The sequence below is a fragment of the Amblyomma americanum genome, chromosome 9 (genome assembly GCF_052857255.1).
Source record: "Amblyomma americanum isolate KBUSLIRL-KWMA chromosome 9, ASM5285725v1, whole genome shotgun sequence".
Classification (NCBI taxonomy): domain Eukaryota; kingdom Metazoa; phylum Arthropoda; class Arachnida; order Ixodida; family Ixodidae; genus Amblyomma; species Amblyomma americanum.
Genome location: NC_135505.1, coordinates 141,348,376 through 141,366,055, shown reverse-complemented (window position 1 = coordinate 141,366,055; position 17,680 = coordinate 141,348,376). Strand labels below are relative to the sequence as shown.

The 17,680-nt window shown below is 43.0% G+C and overlaps 1 protein-coding gene across 1 annotated transcript; it reads right to left on the bottom strand.

Moving 5' to 3' along the window:
• Positions 1-696: 696 nt before the first annotated feature.
• Pus10 (Pseudouridine synthase 10) lies at positions 697-17,499 on the bottom strand. The gene is made up of 16 exons (XM_077637781.1): positions 17,250-17,499; positions 14,919-15,173; positions 14,610-14,696; positions 13,206-13,240; positions 12,425-12,598; positions 10,348-10,393; positions 10,169-10,245; positions 9,940-10,025; positions 8,078-8,203; positions 7,531-7,587; positions 7,054-7,130; positions 6,118-6,173; positions 4,850-5,011; positions 3,281-3,394; positions 1,592-1,691; positions 697-862 (listed from the first exon to the last, which is right to left on the bottom strand). The coding sequence occupies exons 1-16, from the start codon at positions 17,394-17,396 to the stop codon at positions 827-829; spliced, it is 1,635 nt and encodes a 544-aa protein (XP_077493907.1). The 5' UTR covers positions 17,397-17,499; the 3' UTR covers positions 697-826.
• Between the last annotated feature and the right edge of the window lie 181 nt (positions 17,500-17,680).

The window sequence follows — 17,680 nt, the reverse complement described above, 5'->3', positions numbered from 1 at the left end:
CTTAGCAATACAGCATAGCCATGCATAACAAAGCTTTCACTTGCATAACCAGGCTTAACTGAGCTAAACCACAGCCTTTTTCTCCGGTTCAGTTAGTTGCAACAACTGAACTGCAGTTGTAAAGTCACAGCTAGGGTTTATCAGTGTGTGGGGGTTAACATAACAAAGCGGCTTGGGCCATGAGAGGTGCCATAGCAGAGTGCACTGGATTAATGTAGACCACTTTGGAGTTTTTAATGTGCTCAGACACTGCACAGCCTACACTGAAACGCGGCCACCGCAGCCAGGGTTGAGCCCGGGTGCTTCAGCTGAGTAGCCAAGCGTCAACCGCACGATTACAAAAACTGCGATGTAATTGCTGCTTCATCGTTTTCATTGCTCAAAACTCGTGCGCGAGCCGGCTTCAGAATTCAGAATAACATTGCGGAAATGAATACCATTAATGTCAATTAACGTGGGCCTCGTATGACCTCAATACCTGCCTGCTGTGATGTGTCTACAGTACAGCTGTTGAAAGTGAAACTGCATGGGAAATAAAATTAAACTGTAACAACTATATCAGAGGCACGCGAATTCCATGCAGTGATCTGTGTTCACTAATGCCTTCCACATCTTTCTAAAAGCAAGAACACTGGAACAAAAATTTGTTAAGCCTACTTCTCCAATGTCGAGATAAAGTCAAACCGACGACTGCCATGACACTGACATGGGTTTAATATCAAGACCACGTGCTTTGGCAGGGTGGGGCGTCCTGGAACACTCTGTGATGGCAACGCCGTTGATGTCTGTACACAACTTTACTGGCACTAGGGGGCCGATGTTCGTGTCATTTCCGTGGTGGAGGCCAGTCCAGGTCTATTTCCTGCAAGTGACACAAGAACAAAATGCATGCACCAAGAGACCGGGGTAAGGCCACAAGGAACACAGTCTTGCCAGTTATTTTTTCATGCCAATTTATGGCTGTTCAGAGAAGCTCAAAACCACCTTGTCGCAAATTTCTGCTCAGTGGGAGCATACCTAGCGAGCTCTGCCAAATGTGATCGAGAGATGCTAGAGGTTGAACATTGCAAAGCACTCGAGTAACAAATTTGTGTAATAAAATTCACAGGCAATCAATGTGATTGACGCGGCAGAGTATGTGTTAGCATCTGGCACGTTGCGTACATGTGTTATCTACATGCCGTGCATCCTCTGCAGAACCCACGCATCTGGTGGTAGGGATCTGTCCTCTCCAGTTAACACCCTTACACCCATAGCAATTTCCTCGTCTTCACACCCTCCCTCCACTTCTGATTGGCCACTGCACCTCCTCTTCACTTCTCTGATTGGTTGCTGCACCTCTGTCTCTCCACACACTTCCACCCTCATCTCCACATCCCACTGAGCGGCATCACGCAATGCCAGATGGTCAGACTTTATGAAGATGGCGGTAGTAGTGCTGACGCATTAAAGGTAAATGGCAACACAGATGCAGGCGCCAGGCAGAGTGATTCCTTGACGTTACGTTACTGCTAAAATTATTGTTTGTTGTTTAAGAACCAATTAAAGATCAAATGACTTGGGGAACATGCACAAAGGCAGCGATGCATACCTCGACGTCGAGCTCCAAGATGTCCGCATCCATATTGAGGTAGGTTCCCAGAGAGGGCACTGTCCTACCAAAGTCACCATGCACAAATTCCTTGATGTACCTTGTATATCAATAGTTCAGTAGTCAAGAAGTTCTTGCATGCGCACCTTGAAAGCTTTGGAAAAGGAGTGCAAAAAGTTATAGCTGACAAGCTAGCAAAGCAGCAAGCACGCCTTGACATGAGAGCTGGTTGCTAATGACTGCTGCATGTAATTAGAGACTGACTTTTTTTTTTTTACTAGTTTTGTCGATGCACAAACTGCAGCATGTCTGGGTGGCAATGGGTCACATCACAGACCACTTGTCTGCACACGAAATGATTCAATGACACCGGGACAAGTGGTGCCAAGTTCATAGATGAAAATGACAATTTGCTCTGCCCTGTCAATCAATCTCAACGAATTACTCAGAAGACAATACTCTCGCATTACTAGCCAACTCGAGTGCCACCTTTCCTGACCATGCAAGCCATGCTCCAGCGGGTGTTGGTGACAAGCGGCATGAGTCGCTGAACAATTTTCAAAATTCTTTTTGGTTATACAGGGTGTTTCACCTCAGACTTTACTTTTTTTTTTAAGAAATAGGCTTTGTGAGTTAGAACAGTGCTTTTTTCGGCATAGCATTGTCAGCGGTGTAGTATATCGGAACAAAGCTAAGACGCACTATCTTACAGGCTGGTTAACTAATATTGAATAGTTAACTTTTTAACTACTACTGTTAGGCTCCTCAATTATTGAGAAGCGTGTAGCCCACCGTAAGTAATATGCATATCGGTTTTTAGAATTTCGAAAACGCAGTTACCTTCGGCGCTGAGGCCGAACAAATTTTGGCTACATCGTGCCAAAATACATGCATTTTCGAGAAGCTTGCCGGCAAAGCAACCTCTCCAGTGCGTGTAACTCGTCGAAACAGCCAAAATTTGTTGGACAGCGCCAGGGGTAGCTGTGTTTTTGAAATCCTAGAAACTAATGTGGATATTACTTACGATAGGCTACATGCCTCTCTATAATTAAGGAGCTCAACAGTAATAGTCAACTATTGAATATTAGTTGACCAGCCTACTAGTAAGTACGTCGTAGCTGTATTCCGTTGTACTACACTGCTGACATTATTACGCCGAAAAAAGCGCTCTTCTACTTCAAGAAGCCTATTTTTAAAAATTGTGTAAATTCTTGGGTGAAGCACTCTGTATATGTGACTTAAGGAAAGCTTTCAAGGCAAACTTCCCAGCTGCAGGAAACTGGCCAGATGGCATGATTCTACTTGCAATGTATCTACGGTTTCCAGGTGGACGTGCCCAATTTCCTCCAGACAGAATCAGCACCAGAATGCTTTGCTAGGGACATTAAAAGGTATGTAATGGTAATGACAGCTCGTCAATGAGGATTCATAGTTTGCAGGAAAGAAGCTGCTTGTTTCAACGCCAGTCAGTGGGAGGCTGTCCCTTGCTTCACGTAAATGCTCCCGCTTTGCGACTTTTAACTGCCAGCTTAAAGGAAGCGTGCCCACAGACCAATTCCTTTTGCCGAGTCCTATTCCTTGCTCCAGCCAATAAGCTCGAGCAGGAAGTAGTGATAATTTGTGTGCCGATCACTTCAAAGTGTGGCCACCAGATCTCTGGAGTGGCCACGTCAACTTGGCAAAGGATACGTTCCGGCCTGGGTGGTGATGCGGAGGTAAAACCTGTGTTCCCCATCCTTGACACCTTCGAGGGGCTCCAATGACATTTCATAGACTGTGCGCTCTCTCTCCGCCAGGTTTCGCCTGCAGCCAAGGTTGCCATGTTGTTATAAACATCATACATACAACACCATAAGTGCTAAAATCACCATCGTGGTCACCGGGCAAGCCGAGTTCGCCACATACAAAAGTGATCACGAAACAATATAAAACAAAAAAACTAGCAAAGTGAAACAATAACAAATTTTGTTCTCTATCTCTCTCTTTCCCCTCCAATGACCTCCAGTTAGTGCTTTTTTATGCCAGCCTGGACACATTCCACGAAATCTCCTTGGTTCTTAATTACACCTCACTGTATCAACTGCCCTTGTTTATGGTTTTGATCTTTTTGGTATCATCTACTCCGACGCTCGATAGACTGCTGGTTGTGATTTCTACACACTGCCACGTCTCGACCATGTCCATTTCTTGCTTTTAATTTAATCTTCTAAACTATGCTCAACTTGCATTTACTCTGGGGAGGCTAACAGCATTAAGTGCTATGGACTGTTATGTGCAAGGAATTATACTGGTTATTGCGCAAAAGATAGATGTTTTGCACTTTTGTACTGCCCATGTGTCGGGGAACATGTGGTGTCCACAGCACGCAGTAGAAAGTCTGCACAGCTGAATCCGCAAAATATGCATGGAATAATACATAACCTTTTTGCAGCAAAACTAAAATCTAAGAGTCTGCCACGCTAGTAGGGATCCTCGGCTAAGAATGCATCGTACTCCTCCTTCGGCATTAATGAAAGCAACAGAGATGAACCGAGAAAGCTCTTCAGTGAACGGCACATAAAACAGTTGATATTTTTGCCAGTTCATAAAAGGCGTCGATGTGCTGCTCTGCAGAGGAGAACAGTTTACGGTGGAAGAAAAGACCCTGGGAATAAGAAAAACAAGAAATAAATGAAGAAGACTGTGAAAATGAAAACTGGCTTTTGAGGAAAGGAAATTCCACAGTAACTGTCTCGCATATCTCTGTGGACATGGACCCCCCCCCCACCGCTGTAAGGGAAGGGATAAGGGAAGGAGTGAAAGAAGAAAGAGGTGCTCCCGAAATAATTTCGACCACCTGCGGATCTTTAATACCGCTGCCGAAAAGCATCAGTATAGGGGAGAAAAGAAATTTGCAAAGGAGTCGCCAGCAGCCCATGGGGTAGCGCTACCATGTTTTAACTGCACGAAAGTGGCCATTGGTCACACGTGCACTGATATCACACAGCACACCAGCACGTTTTGCATTTCGCCTCCATCGAAACGCGGCCGCCGTAGTCTGGTTCGAACCCAGGTACGCCGGCTCAGTAGATGAGCAACTTAACCACTGAGCCACCGCGGCAAGTAAGAAAACTGTGCCAAAATAAGAAACAGCAGCCATGAAGTTTAGTGCAAAAGAGTTTGCAATACAGTACAGAGTTGCACCTTAATGAAATCTGATCGTGCATAGCATTAGAAGGAAATGCTTTCTTAACTTCACTAATGAAGTTTTGAGTGTACCTGTGGAGCACACGAATGGGTGTCTTCTGCTTAAGTGTCACATCCTTGAGGCTGGCCACAAGGGCTGTGTCATCTTCGGTGATGCGTCGACTGGCACAACACAAAGCACGATACCTTTTTCTTTTCGACTCCTCCCCATCCTTTAAGACCTGCGTCATGTCCCTGAAACATGAAGCATGGCAGTAACAGCATTTTAAGTGGTATAATAATAATAATCAAACATTTAACACATGTAGGAGCAACTATGCAGTCTTAAACCGCAACACACAGACTGCATGTGACGGAATGATAATGGCGTTTTATGCTATGGTATGAGGGTTTTAACATCCTGAAGGTGCACACTGGCCATGAAAGACAGTGGTAAAGGGCTATGAATTAATTCAGACCACCTGGGGTGCCTTAACATGCACTGACATATCACACAGCACACAGGTGTTCTCCAGCGAAATGCAGCTGTTAACGTATAACATTTTAACAATAACCCGAGTTTTTCCTCTTTTACACATCGTTTTTTTTTTTTAAAGCATATTTATTGGTCACGGCAAAAGATGGTGCATGGTGGCGTGCCATTTTTCGCCAGATATAATCAACACTGTTGTGTAAGGCACAACAAGGAAAATTTCAGAAAAAAAAAAAGCTTATACACTGGAAAACACGGTACGTGAAGTTAAAAAACCGGAAGATGTCCACTGCAACCCAGCCCTTCAGTGTTAGCGTAAATCTCCAAGTAACTCGGCAAATTTTCCGACGAAGTTGAAAACTTGTTAAAATTGTTCTGAAAAGTTTAAGCGAATCAGATGAGACACCAATAGCCACCTAGATACTGACAGAAATTAGCTGACTATATAATTACGAATTATGATCTCTAACAGGAAGACATGCAATAACAGTACTAAAGATAATTCTTTGACAAGAAACCAACCTCTTTACATTTTTTGCATGTTTGTACTTGTGTCGGACATTGTATTCATTGCCTGCTAGATGACAGAGGCAGTGTAACGACAAAGGAAATATAGTGAATTTCCCCAAATTCTTCTGTCGTGAAAAGCACTAAACTCACCTTTTCCTTATAACGTAAGAGAGCATTTTCATAAAGTTCGAAGTTTACACACTTTACTGTCCTAATGAATGCAAAATCAACACACAATTAAAAACTGGACCTAACCACGCTGGTTCCATAAAGGCAGATGAAAGATTTGAAGAAACGGGAATAAGCAGCTGTATGCAAACTCGATGCAAGCTGCCCCAGACAATGGGCAAACACTCACTTTGAGATAACCTGCAGGTCACTGACACTGATGTCCTTTGTGTTTGCATTTATTTCCTGAAAACAAAGCAGAGAGACTGAGTAACAACACGCAAGAGGGAGACTTAAGCAAACTGCTCACAGCGCGACAGAGACGAAGGTGAAGACGAACAAGCGCTGCTCATCAGCGCTTGTTCTTCTTCACCTTCGTCTTCGTGCAGTCTTTGTTGCGCTGTGAGCAGTATGCATACGCACCAACACACCCAAATTTCTGCTTTAGACTTAAGCAAACGTTCGGTACAAGAACATCATGTTTTTTTATTTAAAAAAATAAGGAATTTCAGAAATAAAAAATAAACTAAAGATAAGCACTGGAGAATACATTGGCTCAAAAGAAAAAAACAACTCATAAGGCTGACCAACAATTTAAATAAAGCAAGTCAGAAAAGAAGAAAAAGAAACAGTAAAGAATGCAAATAGATATATTTATATATAAGTCAAAACTACAAAAGTAAATAAATATTTTCTTTGCATCCATTAACAAAAAAAAGCATCCCTTGTCAGTGTTGCCCCTGAAACAAAAAAGTCTGCCACAGTTTACAAGAGACCATAACTTGTTTTTTATCCACATGAGTAATATCCTTCTTGACTACATTGCTCTGCATTTGGTGCCACATTAAAGAAAGCTGTGTTGAAAATTATTCCACGGTAACCCACTATAGCAGCATGATTTATAGCTTGGGTGTAAATTTGGCGTGAGAAAATTAATAGACTGAACAAAATTTGCTGCAGTGTATTCATTTCGCGTACACTAGCCCTGTGACGCCCCATCTCTACGGTGGTAGCACTGCTCGTCTTTAAAACCTCCAGTAAACGTGCATAAGCTTAGGCTTATTTTCTAAAAAAAGCAGAGGGGATCAGATGAAAACCAAAGCAAGCCTCGACAGCAGACCCATACCTGCTCAATGGCCTCCATGTCAGCAACTGTGAAGGTCGTCTTTTTTGTTTTGAATATTTCCAGGACAAACGGTCGCCCTAGAATAATAGGTGGCATGAAGAAAAGATGCAAGCTCGTTACTACAAAAAAACTGCATCATTCAGATAACACCAGTCAAAAACTGAGTGGTTTCCTCACTAGCTTCACTTGCTAAGAGCTCCTTTTATTTTACCTCCGCAAATCAGGTCAAGTCTTCTGGGGCCACTTTATTTTTTTCTTTTCCTTTTCTTGTTTGCTATGTTTCTTCAACTGCCTGTCCAGCCTGTAACAACTCGATCAGAGCTAATACATTACTCTACTAGATTTGCTGTTTCTGTGTGAACAGTAACAAACACTACTAGTGTTTTGCCCATCCTTAGAGCATCTACGCAAGCCTTCAGATGTCAAATGATGGCGATCTGCTGAAGATAAAAATAAAAACAATAAAATATGCCTTACCTCTTCCTAGCATCCGCACATCTACGTCCTCACGTCCTGATGACGAGAACATTATCTCTGCAAAATGGGGGACAGAAAAAAAGGTCACAGTCATCAAACGTACCGAGCTCAAACAGCACAGAAACTCAAAAGGTTTTTGTCAACAATTCCTTTTGGTGTAGAGTCAATGGTAGAGTTCTTAAATCCGATTAGTTACGAAATCCCCATGTCAAAACCCAGCCACAACCAGTAGCCACTTTTCTTCAGAGGTTCATAGATGCTGGTGCCACCTATGAGCTGGGCACTGAGCTGTTCCTCTAAATGCCACAGGTGGCGTGACATTCAACTAACCTGCCATTTTTGCTCCCAATAGGGGTGCTAGTTTTTGACTGATGGGCTCGCAGTATAAGGAGTCTCTGAACTTTTGCGATCAAAAATTTTCTCAGCTTTGAAGTGAAAACTTGTAAACTGCAGGCACAGTTATTACGCAGCTGCTGCATCTTGCAACACAGAGGCTGCAGTTCACCTGCGTTTCAGAGGCCGTGGTGTAATGTTATATTGAACTCACTTTCATTGGGGATGTGCTTGTTGACCACATCGGTGATCAGCTCTTGAACTGAAGACTCCATGATCCTTTTTCCATTGAGGATCCAGGGTGTCTGGCTCAGGAGCCTTGAATACTTGCAGTATCGACCTGAGCACCATGCAACTTTAGCCACACAGCAATAGCCCTATAACATCTGAGAAAACTAGCTGGATTTGCACACACACTGTGATACATCTTAAAGTGTAGCACAGAGCCTGCGACAGAAAGATATTTTTGGTGGCAAGGCTTGGCAGCTTATCTGGTCTTGCTTCCTGTGAACTGTTCTTTTCTCACAGTGAAAGTACAACTGGTTAAGCAAAGGCTCAACAGAACTTAACAGAACTTAAAAAAACAGCAGTTGTTAAAACTGGGCCACGGTCCACGGCGTACTTGTATTACTCTGCTAGCCTGTCGCAAAAATTAACGAAATTATCTTTTTAATCTTTGACTTTAATAAACAAGCCAGGTAAGAAAATTCTAGAGCTTATAACTTTTTTCTCGTGATTAGCTTATTGTTTAGGTGACAAGAGAAGTTTTAACAACGAACTACGTTTTTGTCGTGGAGGAATTCCGTGCATCGGTCCTAAATGTGGGCGGAGCTTCACTGCAGACTTAAGTTGTATCTGACTGTAGCAAAGTGTGAACGAACAGAAGCCACTGTTTTGTCGTGGAGGAATTCTGTGCATCGGTCCTGAATGTGGGCGGAGCTTCACTGCAGACTTAAGTTGTATCCGACTGTAGCAAAGTGTGAACGAATAGAAGCCACTAACTATACTTCCCAAGACTTCGATGCGAAGCACGTTCCGCACAAGATTTCAGCTGAACGTCCAAAAACTAACCAAAGCAGCTGCAACCCCATGCAGAGAAAACATCATGGGAATTTTTCGTAATGACCAAGCATGACACTTTCCTGCGCAAAGAAATGCAGGAAACAATATGTGGTGGGCAAGTGATGCAAAACAGGGAATGCATTCTTGAACGTCGCGTCTTCAACAAATTACCAGACGCCCGCCAAAGATGCTGCGAATTTCTGCACTAGCTGGAACTCATTTTGGGCTGTCCACCTTTGGCACGGTAATGAGTGAGCGTCTAAAAGCACACTCACAGGCCATCATGCAATTAATTGACAAAGCACGGAAGAACTAGAGTTATTATAGCAAGTGATCTTGTGACACTAGATCAAGGGAATGCATGAGCTCTGGGAGGGACTCAGAGCTCCATCTACTCTTGCAACTGCTCTGCATATGTGCCTATCCTGCGCACAGGTACACCTGTGCAGGCATCAAATATCCTGAAACCAAGAAATGACCCTCGTATAGTTTCTATACTCCATTTGATGCATCAGGTGCAATGCAGTGCAAGGTACGGAAGTAGTCCGTATAAGAAAACAAAGGGAGTCATGTTACTGTGCGCTTGTTTTGTGGCCGAGTTGTCTAAAACGTGAGAACGCAAAAGCGTGTCATCAGCAATAAGAGCATATTAATCCAAGCTCACGGCAAATGTATTACATGATAAGCCTGCAGGCAAAGCATTTACTATGTTTCGCTCACCACAAGGGACGCACTACATTTTGGTCACGGATGCAGGCGGCACAAACAAGAGTGCTAGCTTTGACAGCGTTGCACCTGATGTATGAAACGGAGGCTAGTGATCTGAACAGCCTGGAAAAAATATACATAAAGTGCACTCAGGACAACGGACAAGGAAGACCAAACAACACAAGCACTTCCTTTTCCGTTGTCCTGAGTGCGCTTTATATATTTTTTCCAAGATGCTATACCAACTAGCTCAAATGTCGATTCTGATCTGAACAGCACTGTGACATGAGAAGGCCAGCAGCTCACCTGCGAGGTAGATGGGCATGTGAACGCATGAGACTTCCACCGTGGCCCCAACCTTCGCAGGCCTGTCCGGTGGGCACTTGTACAACCTACGGGCAAATGAAATTTACTCCTTGAAAATTGCACAACAAATCTGAAAATTTCATCTAGGCACTCTGAGATGATGCTCATTCTTGGTTTGTTCAATGAATACATTGATCGACGATAACGAAAAATGGAGACTTCAACTCACTTTCTAAATTCGTCATTGGAGATTTTCCGCAGCGCATCCAACACAGCAGCACGTGTGAATATCTCTCGAGACTGGTGCTGTCCACGGCGGACGGGACGGGGTGCAAAAAGTAGGAGGAAAAACGTAAGAAGTCAGCCAGAAATCCACTTTTGAAGTTTTAAGGTTGGGACAGAGCTTACCTTTTTCTGCAGGCGATTAGGGAAGGATTCAGGGAACTTTTTTAACCTGTGAAAACAAGGCCAGAGCATAGCTATACACACCTACACACAGTGACATGGATGTATAATAATAAGAGCGAACGGCATCCACAAAGAAAAAGAAACATCCAGCTTTTTTTTTTTAGCTACCCAGAACAACAAAGTCCAATTCTAATGTGCTATAATTTATCTACTGCAGTGCAACAACAGCACTTTCCCCATTTCGTAAAAATATAGATTTGTTAAATAGACACAGAAAGAGAGAAATTTCCAAAACAGTCAGTTTACTCCAGCTTTTCAGCAATTTTGCACCATTACTGCAAAAAATAGCATATTATGGTGTGTAATACCCTATCTAATACCTCATGATAGTTCTTGTGTGAGTCATATAAAAGAAAAACAACGCAATAATTCATCATAGCCATTGGCAATCATAAAGAAATTACTACTTTCTTTTCACAAAAAGAAAATTAAGAAAGTGGCATCAACTACAGAACCACAAAAAATGCACCATAATCTGCTCGATAAGTGCTGCACTTAAATGCAATGCATGCACGCACGCACGCACAAACATGTATACAGACAGAAAATTCAGCAGATCAGATGAACAATTTTAAATCGCTGCAGGACAGTGTGCTTAGATAAGACCTAATACAGGGCTGTGCAATTTCAAGTAGAAATTGAACTTAGTCCACTGTTAAGAGACAGGCAGTGGTTCCAGGTTTGATCCCTGGAACAGGACAAATTTTTCTTCAACCACAAAGTTGTTGTGAAAGCTGTAAAGCTTTCCTCTGTAGGCATCTGGCTCCACTTGGGTGGATGATATTACATTATTACTCCCTTATTACAAAATCACGCCGATCGCTAGTGAACAGTAAGTATATCATTCTTCCAGCATGTACAGTAAATTCCTGGATTTTTTGCTTTGGAACCTTGTATGTAGTCAATCGCTGCTTTATTCATCAGCACCATAGACACTTAATTTTGGTTGCATGTTTTCACCTTTCCGGCGATGTGTTAGACAATAGAATACATGGTTCACCATGTAGCATTTGCCTAGTGCTGCTAAATAATTTATTACTGAAATTCTTCTTGATGCTGTTTCGGTTTTATCAACTGAACAATGACTGTGCCATGCTGGGAATGTTTAGGTCATGTGAGGCAAAAAAACCAATATGTTGTCATTTTAGCTCTTGGAAGCAGATTGGTCTAAGCATTGTGGTGAATTAAAACTACATATCAGCAATTATGTTGCATTTTTTTTTGTGTGTGTCAAGTGATGTAAACACTCCCAACACGTCACAACCATCGTTTGGGTGATGAAACTGAAACTGACGCAGAAGAAGAAATTCAATTATAATGGCGAACCATGTATTCCTGTGTCTAACACGTTGTTGTATCGTAGTAATGATAATTAGCAATCAAACAGTACACGTAGCATACGGTCGAGCCGATCTGTATTCTCCTACCTCTCTTCTCTCCCCCCATGCGCGCGAGTGCGTGCAGCGCACTTGCCACACTTCATCTTTATCACATTTCCGCCGAACTTAAAAAAAACAAAATGTCTAGCGGATGTCATAGTCTTTGAACCATGCGGGCCGCTTCTTTTTGCGAGTACTTCGGCGAGGCGGCGCAGGAGGTGAAGCCGCAGTTGCCGCTGTGGATTTATTACACGAGGGTTGAGGAGCGGCTGCCGATTCCGGAGCGGGCGCAACGCCACACTTCATCTTTATCACACACGTGACTTGACAAAAAGAAAACATGCAACTAAAATTAGGTGATATGGTCCTTAAACTTGTTGACCACTAGGGTCATAAAACCACTAGGGTCATAATTACTCACTCTATCAGTCTGAAGCCTTGGTGCTCAGTCATAACGGCATCAAACTGCTTCTAGGACAGACGGGCAGATGGAAGTACAGAAGTTACGATAAGAAACAGGACACATAGAAGAAACAACACTAGCGCTTGTTGCCTCTTCTGTATGCCCCGTTCCTTGCACTAACTTCGGTAAGACAGGAACCAACTAGCTCCAACTTTGACAATCTGACGACACTTACAAGAATCCGCACTCTTCCTCTGCGTTTGGTGACGGCAGTGTGACCGAAATTCGGAAGCCACTTGTTGCGGAGAATTCGACGCCAAAGTGATCAGCAAACATCGGCCCCACAATGTACTTCCACACTTCTTTGGCGCTGACAAAGTCAATGTCATTGCTCCCTTTGTAGAACTCCCTACAAAACGAAGGAATAAATTGTGCACACAAGGACAAAATCAGTACCATCACAAAAGACCATTAGTACAAAATATAAAAAAAGTAGGGCCACCTCATTGCTGCCAACAGCAGCTGCAACAGCATGCAATGCTTAAAGGAAAGCTGAAATGATTTTTTGAGAATTCGAGGTGATTAAACGGTTCAAATGTATGAAGTCAGGCACCAAATACGTGAGTGACAGCTCTGTCCGGTTTACTTCTAGAGAATTCCATTTCATACATAGGACATAGTTTGTCATGTGCAAGATAACAGACCTGCACTATCAAGTTTTTCTTATTTTTTTTTTTGGTCTGTGTTATTACTTACGCGCACGTGCGTCAGACAATGGCTTGTACTGCCGTTGTCAAAACTTTTCACCCCAAGTGGTTTGCTTCTAAGTACATTAGTGGGGCCCTGTCCTAGGCACCCCAAGCACTAAAGGAATGATAAGAGTTTGTCCCACCTTTGAGAAATTAGGAACGTTCACAGTACAAAATGATCCACGATGCATGGCCCAGAAGCAAAGATGGTGGACTGGGTATTTTTGGCAAAGACTGTGCACGAAACAATACCAAAAAGAAACTCACTCAAACTTGTCCTTCAGGTATATCACCATGGCGTGCTGCAAGTGAGGGCAAAAAGATTTATGGAAGAAAAAAATGCACCCATACTTTTCTTTCTAGCATAAGTATCAGTTACTGCAAGAAAATATTAGGGCACAAATGGCTGTGCTTTCTTCTACGCAAACTTGGGATGGAAAAGAGATGGTATTTCATATTAGTACTGCACTGCGCGTCATTATGTGCAGTCTGAGCTAAAATTCTCTAGGCTGCGCAATTCACTGCTAAAATGTGCAGTGTATCACTCAAGGTACCACAGCAGCTGCAAATCATAGGAGGATGAGGGGGACTAATTTTCCCCAATCTCGGTCTATGGAAGTGCAGTAGGTATGGTGGGAATTTGAGGAATCTCTGGAAGTGCTGTAAACTCCATGACATGCATGGAAGCTTTGAAAGCACCATTATTTTCCAGGAACTGGGAACTGCCAAAGCTTCCATAAGGTTCCATGGAACTCGTGAGGGTTTTGTGGAAGTTCAAAAAATTTCATAAAACTTCTGCAAGCTTTGCAAGTGTCGCAGGTTCTCCTGAACTTGAGGTGACTTTGCAAGCACCGCAAGTTTCCGACTTCAAGGCTCGAGCAGCAACAAGCCTGCCGCCTGCAAAATTTTGACTGTGAGAGCCTACAACTTATACTTCCCCGACTGCAGAAGAGAAATTGAAATACGAAGCGTACTTTTTGCGAGAGTCTGCATTTTGTTTGGTTAGCGATGGCAAGTCTACTATTTTCGACGAAACCACACTAACGAAAATCCAATTTCTTTATTTTCTCTTCTTGTCATTACACCAAATGCCTCCAATCACGCATTTTTTTTAATCGTCTCTTTGTTTCTCTACATCACATGTTGCAAGTTTTGTTTACATTATTTTGATTTGATTTGATTTGATTTATTTGTTTCTTCCTGATGCAGAAAGAGGAGCAAGAGCAAAAAGGCGAAACGCCTGATGATGGCTCTTGCCCTGCATACAGTTTGGCACAAACGTTAAACATAGCTTTAAAATCTTCTGGGGGAAGTAAAAGGTAAATAAATCACGTAACGAAAAAAATAACAGTATACAACAAACAATAATTCGTACATGCCGACACAAAATACTTGGTACAAAGAGTGTAAATATACAAAATTCTGAACATGGTTATTGCAAGCTTAGCAACAAAAAAATAGCAACGTCATAACAACAAAACAACAGCAAGATACAAAACGATAATACACTCCTAAAAAATAGCAATTAGGGACAGAAACATGGCACATTATGTGAGTTCTAAGTTATTTTCCAGCAGCAGAGCTCTAAGCGTGTTTCTGGAGACATTATCACTCAGATCTGTTAATTCTTGTATTTTATTTAACTTCCGTCTGCTGAAATGACAAACTTACGTGACGTAGGTCAAGCGTCACGGGCACCGAGAGCAAGATTGTGAACATTGAGAAGATGCAGCCACTCTCCTTGACAGCTGCTGCAATCTGAAAATCAGAAGAAATTAAGCTAGAAACACCACACCAATGTTAACAGTGGGACAGGCAGGAGTAAATCTGCGCAATGTATTCGTGCAAGTAAAAAACAAACAAACAAGAAATGTACGAGTTTGTTACATTTTGCGTCGTTTTAGCAACAATGTATTTGCGGGGTTCTGCACCATTTTAGACAAACCGCAGAACACCACTAGGCTGCCCCAGAGAACACACCTGCTGAAAAGAGGACTCGATGTGCTGAATGTCAAGCAGGCTGTAGCAAGCAATGCAGCCAGTGTCCTCGATGCAGTTCTGCTCTCCATTGCTAGTGACAGAGCTGAGCTGCTCGGGTGAACTCTCTTTGTGAGCATTTGTGACGGCCGCAAGCTCGTCGTTGGAGGTCTCAGCATCAGCCAATCTTGGTCGTTTTGAGGCTGGTTCCTCAGACTGTTCCTTTTCCTGGCACACCGTTTCATTGCTGTTCGACTCCTGCATCATGTAAAATGACATGGGACGATGTATTAATGGCAGGAAGTTTTCATAGACGACAGGAATCATGAAAAAAAAAACGCAAATTTTTCATCACCTGGAATTAGAGGTGCATTATACAGGCTACAGAGACAAGCATAAAATGCATGTTCTAACTACATGCTGTAAATGAATCATTTTTTATGGCTTCCATAAGCTTACACATTAAGCCCCACATAGGCTTAATATTCAAACCATAATTGTAAAGCTTTGGCTTTACAACGATGGAATGCAGAAGATGAATTTAACCCGTTGCGGTAGCTCAGTGGTTAGGGTGCTCGACTAACGAGTTAAGAGTTCCTGGTTTTGAACCCCGCCGCGGCAGCTGTGTTTTGATGAAGGCGAAAAGCAAAAAGGCGCCCGTGTGCTGTGCGACGTCTGTGCATGTTAAAGATCCCCAGGTGGTCAAAACAATTCCGGAGTCCTGCACTACAGCACCTCTTTGTCTATTTCACTCCCACCTTCCTCCCTTCCCTTAACGTGCGGTTCAGGTGTTTTTCGTTTTCTTAATAACCCTGCATTGCCAAGTGCTAATTTGAGGTTGCACCAAACAAAAAATAAAGCAGTGCCCTAACCGTATGTCGTCATTCTTTTCGCCATTTTTCTCTCTTGTTCTATCCTTTATCTTTAGTCTCTTGATCACAGGGGCCAGGAGTTGCATGCGACACCACACTTTGATTGCAACTGCACCGACTACAGCATTGCAATAAGTTGGTATTACATGCATGGAGCTGTTCTGATTACAAGAAGAAAGCCAGCTAAGAAACCTATGAACACATGCAACAGACATTAGAAGACCAGAATGGGCATTTTAATGCTGGAAGGCTTTCAATGGCTACATTCACAAGTTTTGCATGTGCGCTTCTTTGTTGGTGCATAGCAACAACTGCAGGCCAGGGGAGCCTGCAGTAAAGGGCAGCTATATCTCTATAAGCCTACACACACACATGGCTGCATATATAAACAGGAAGGAGTACTAGCAGCTGAAGAATAAAAGACAGCTTCAAAATATCACATAGCTTCTTTGCGTGCTCCCCAAAAAGAACAAAGTAAAGGCATAGTAATTACTATGGCTTTACTTTAAAAACCATGGACACTATAGAGTAATAGATTAATCCATTACTCTATAATGTCCATGGTTTTTGTTGCAGGTATGCACTTAGGGCCTAGGATCATGGGCATTGACGTCCAACAAGTCTGTTTCCGTGTGAGCAGAAAAATTTACTGGACCCAGGAGAGTTTGAAAGAGAATTGTGATAGAACACAAGTTTGCCAAGGTGGACATCGAAGAAGTTGAAGCAGCAGAAAATGGCTTCGAAAGAATATGTTTTTTTTTTTCGAGCTCCAGTAAGAACACCCGCGAACTTAAGCTCGGCCTCTCAACATCACAGCCACAAAAAAAAAAGGGGGGGGGGGGGGGGTATGATGGTGGGAGGTTATAAGCGTGCACAAAGGGAGAGAGGAGGCGCTGCCCTCCCCCTCCAAATCGGCATGGGAGACGGGAGAGCACATTTTTACTCAGAAGGCATGAAAAGGCGCCACCATGAACTGTTCCCCCCCCTAAGAAGACATGCAGGCACGTGCATCTCTGCATTAGTCGCGCAAATATGATTGAATATATATTTTTGCATACCGACTTACTCTGCTTGCCGTCCCTTCCCCCCTTTACTGCCAAAATCCCTCAACACAATGCAGCCTAAACGCTTTCAGCATCAACACAGCGCGCACATATGACCCGTTGGTCCGTGCACACGCGAGTTCCGTATCTGAAGCTTGCAACTTGACACTCAGGAGATATACACTGTATAACTAAGGGATTCAAATACTGCCCCGGCTGTTGCCCCTGCGTTCCCTTTGCCGGTAACATCATTAAGTGAGGACGCAACGAGTACTGGGACTGCACTGCATTCAAGATCATAAGCAATGTTGACGCCACCTTTTATGCCGCAACAGACACAAAATAGTTCAGCCACGCGGAGACAGCATGGACACAAAAGGCAGCACACATCAGAACGAAATTCATGAACGAAGCATTACTGAAAGTGCAGCCAGGTCCGTGAATTTCTTGTAGTGATCGTAGTATCGCTCGCCAGTAAAACGTTCCGCGCAGAGCTTGCAACATCCTATTTCTCTGAGGTGATCAAACACAGTTGGTTTGTCAGCGTCTGGCAGTGTCAGGGGCATATCAGCATTAGCATTTGCGACCGCACAATCTGTCTGTTAGCACAACGTGAAAGCTGTCACCGCGCGCTCATTGAACAGCAGCTTTCGCTTCACATGTGCTTTATTGGCTGCGCTTGTCTTCGGCATTGGCTAAAGTCAACTCGCACGCTAAACAACAAAAGCAGCAAAACCAAAAATAAAAATGAACAAACTACATAATAAAAAATTTATTGTGCCGCCTAAAATATACAAAAATAAATATATATTGTTTTTTTTTAATAGAGACAAAGACACGTTGATATATG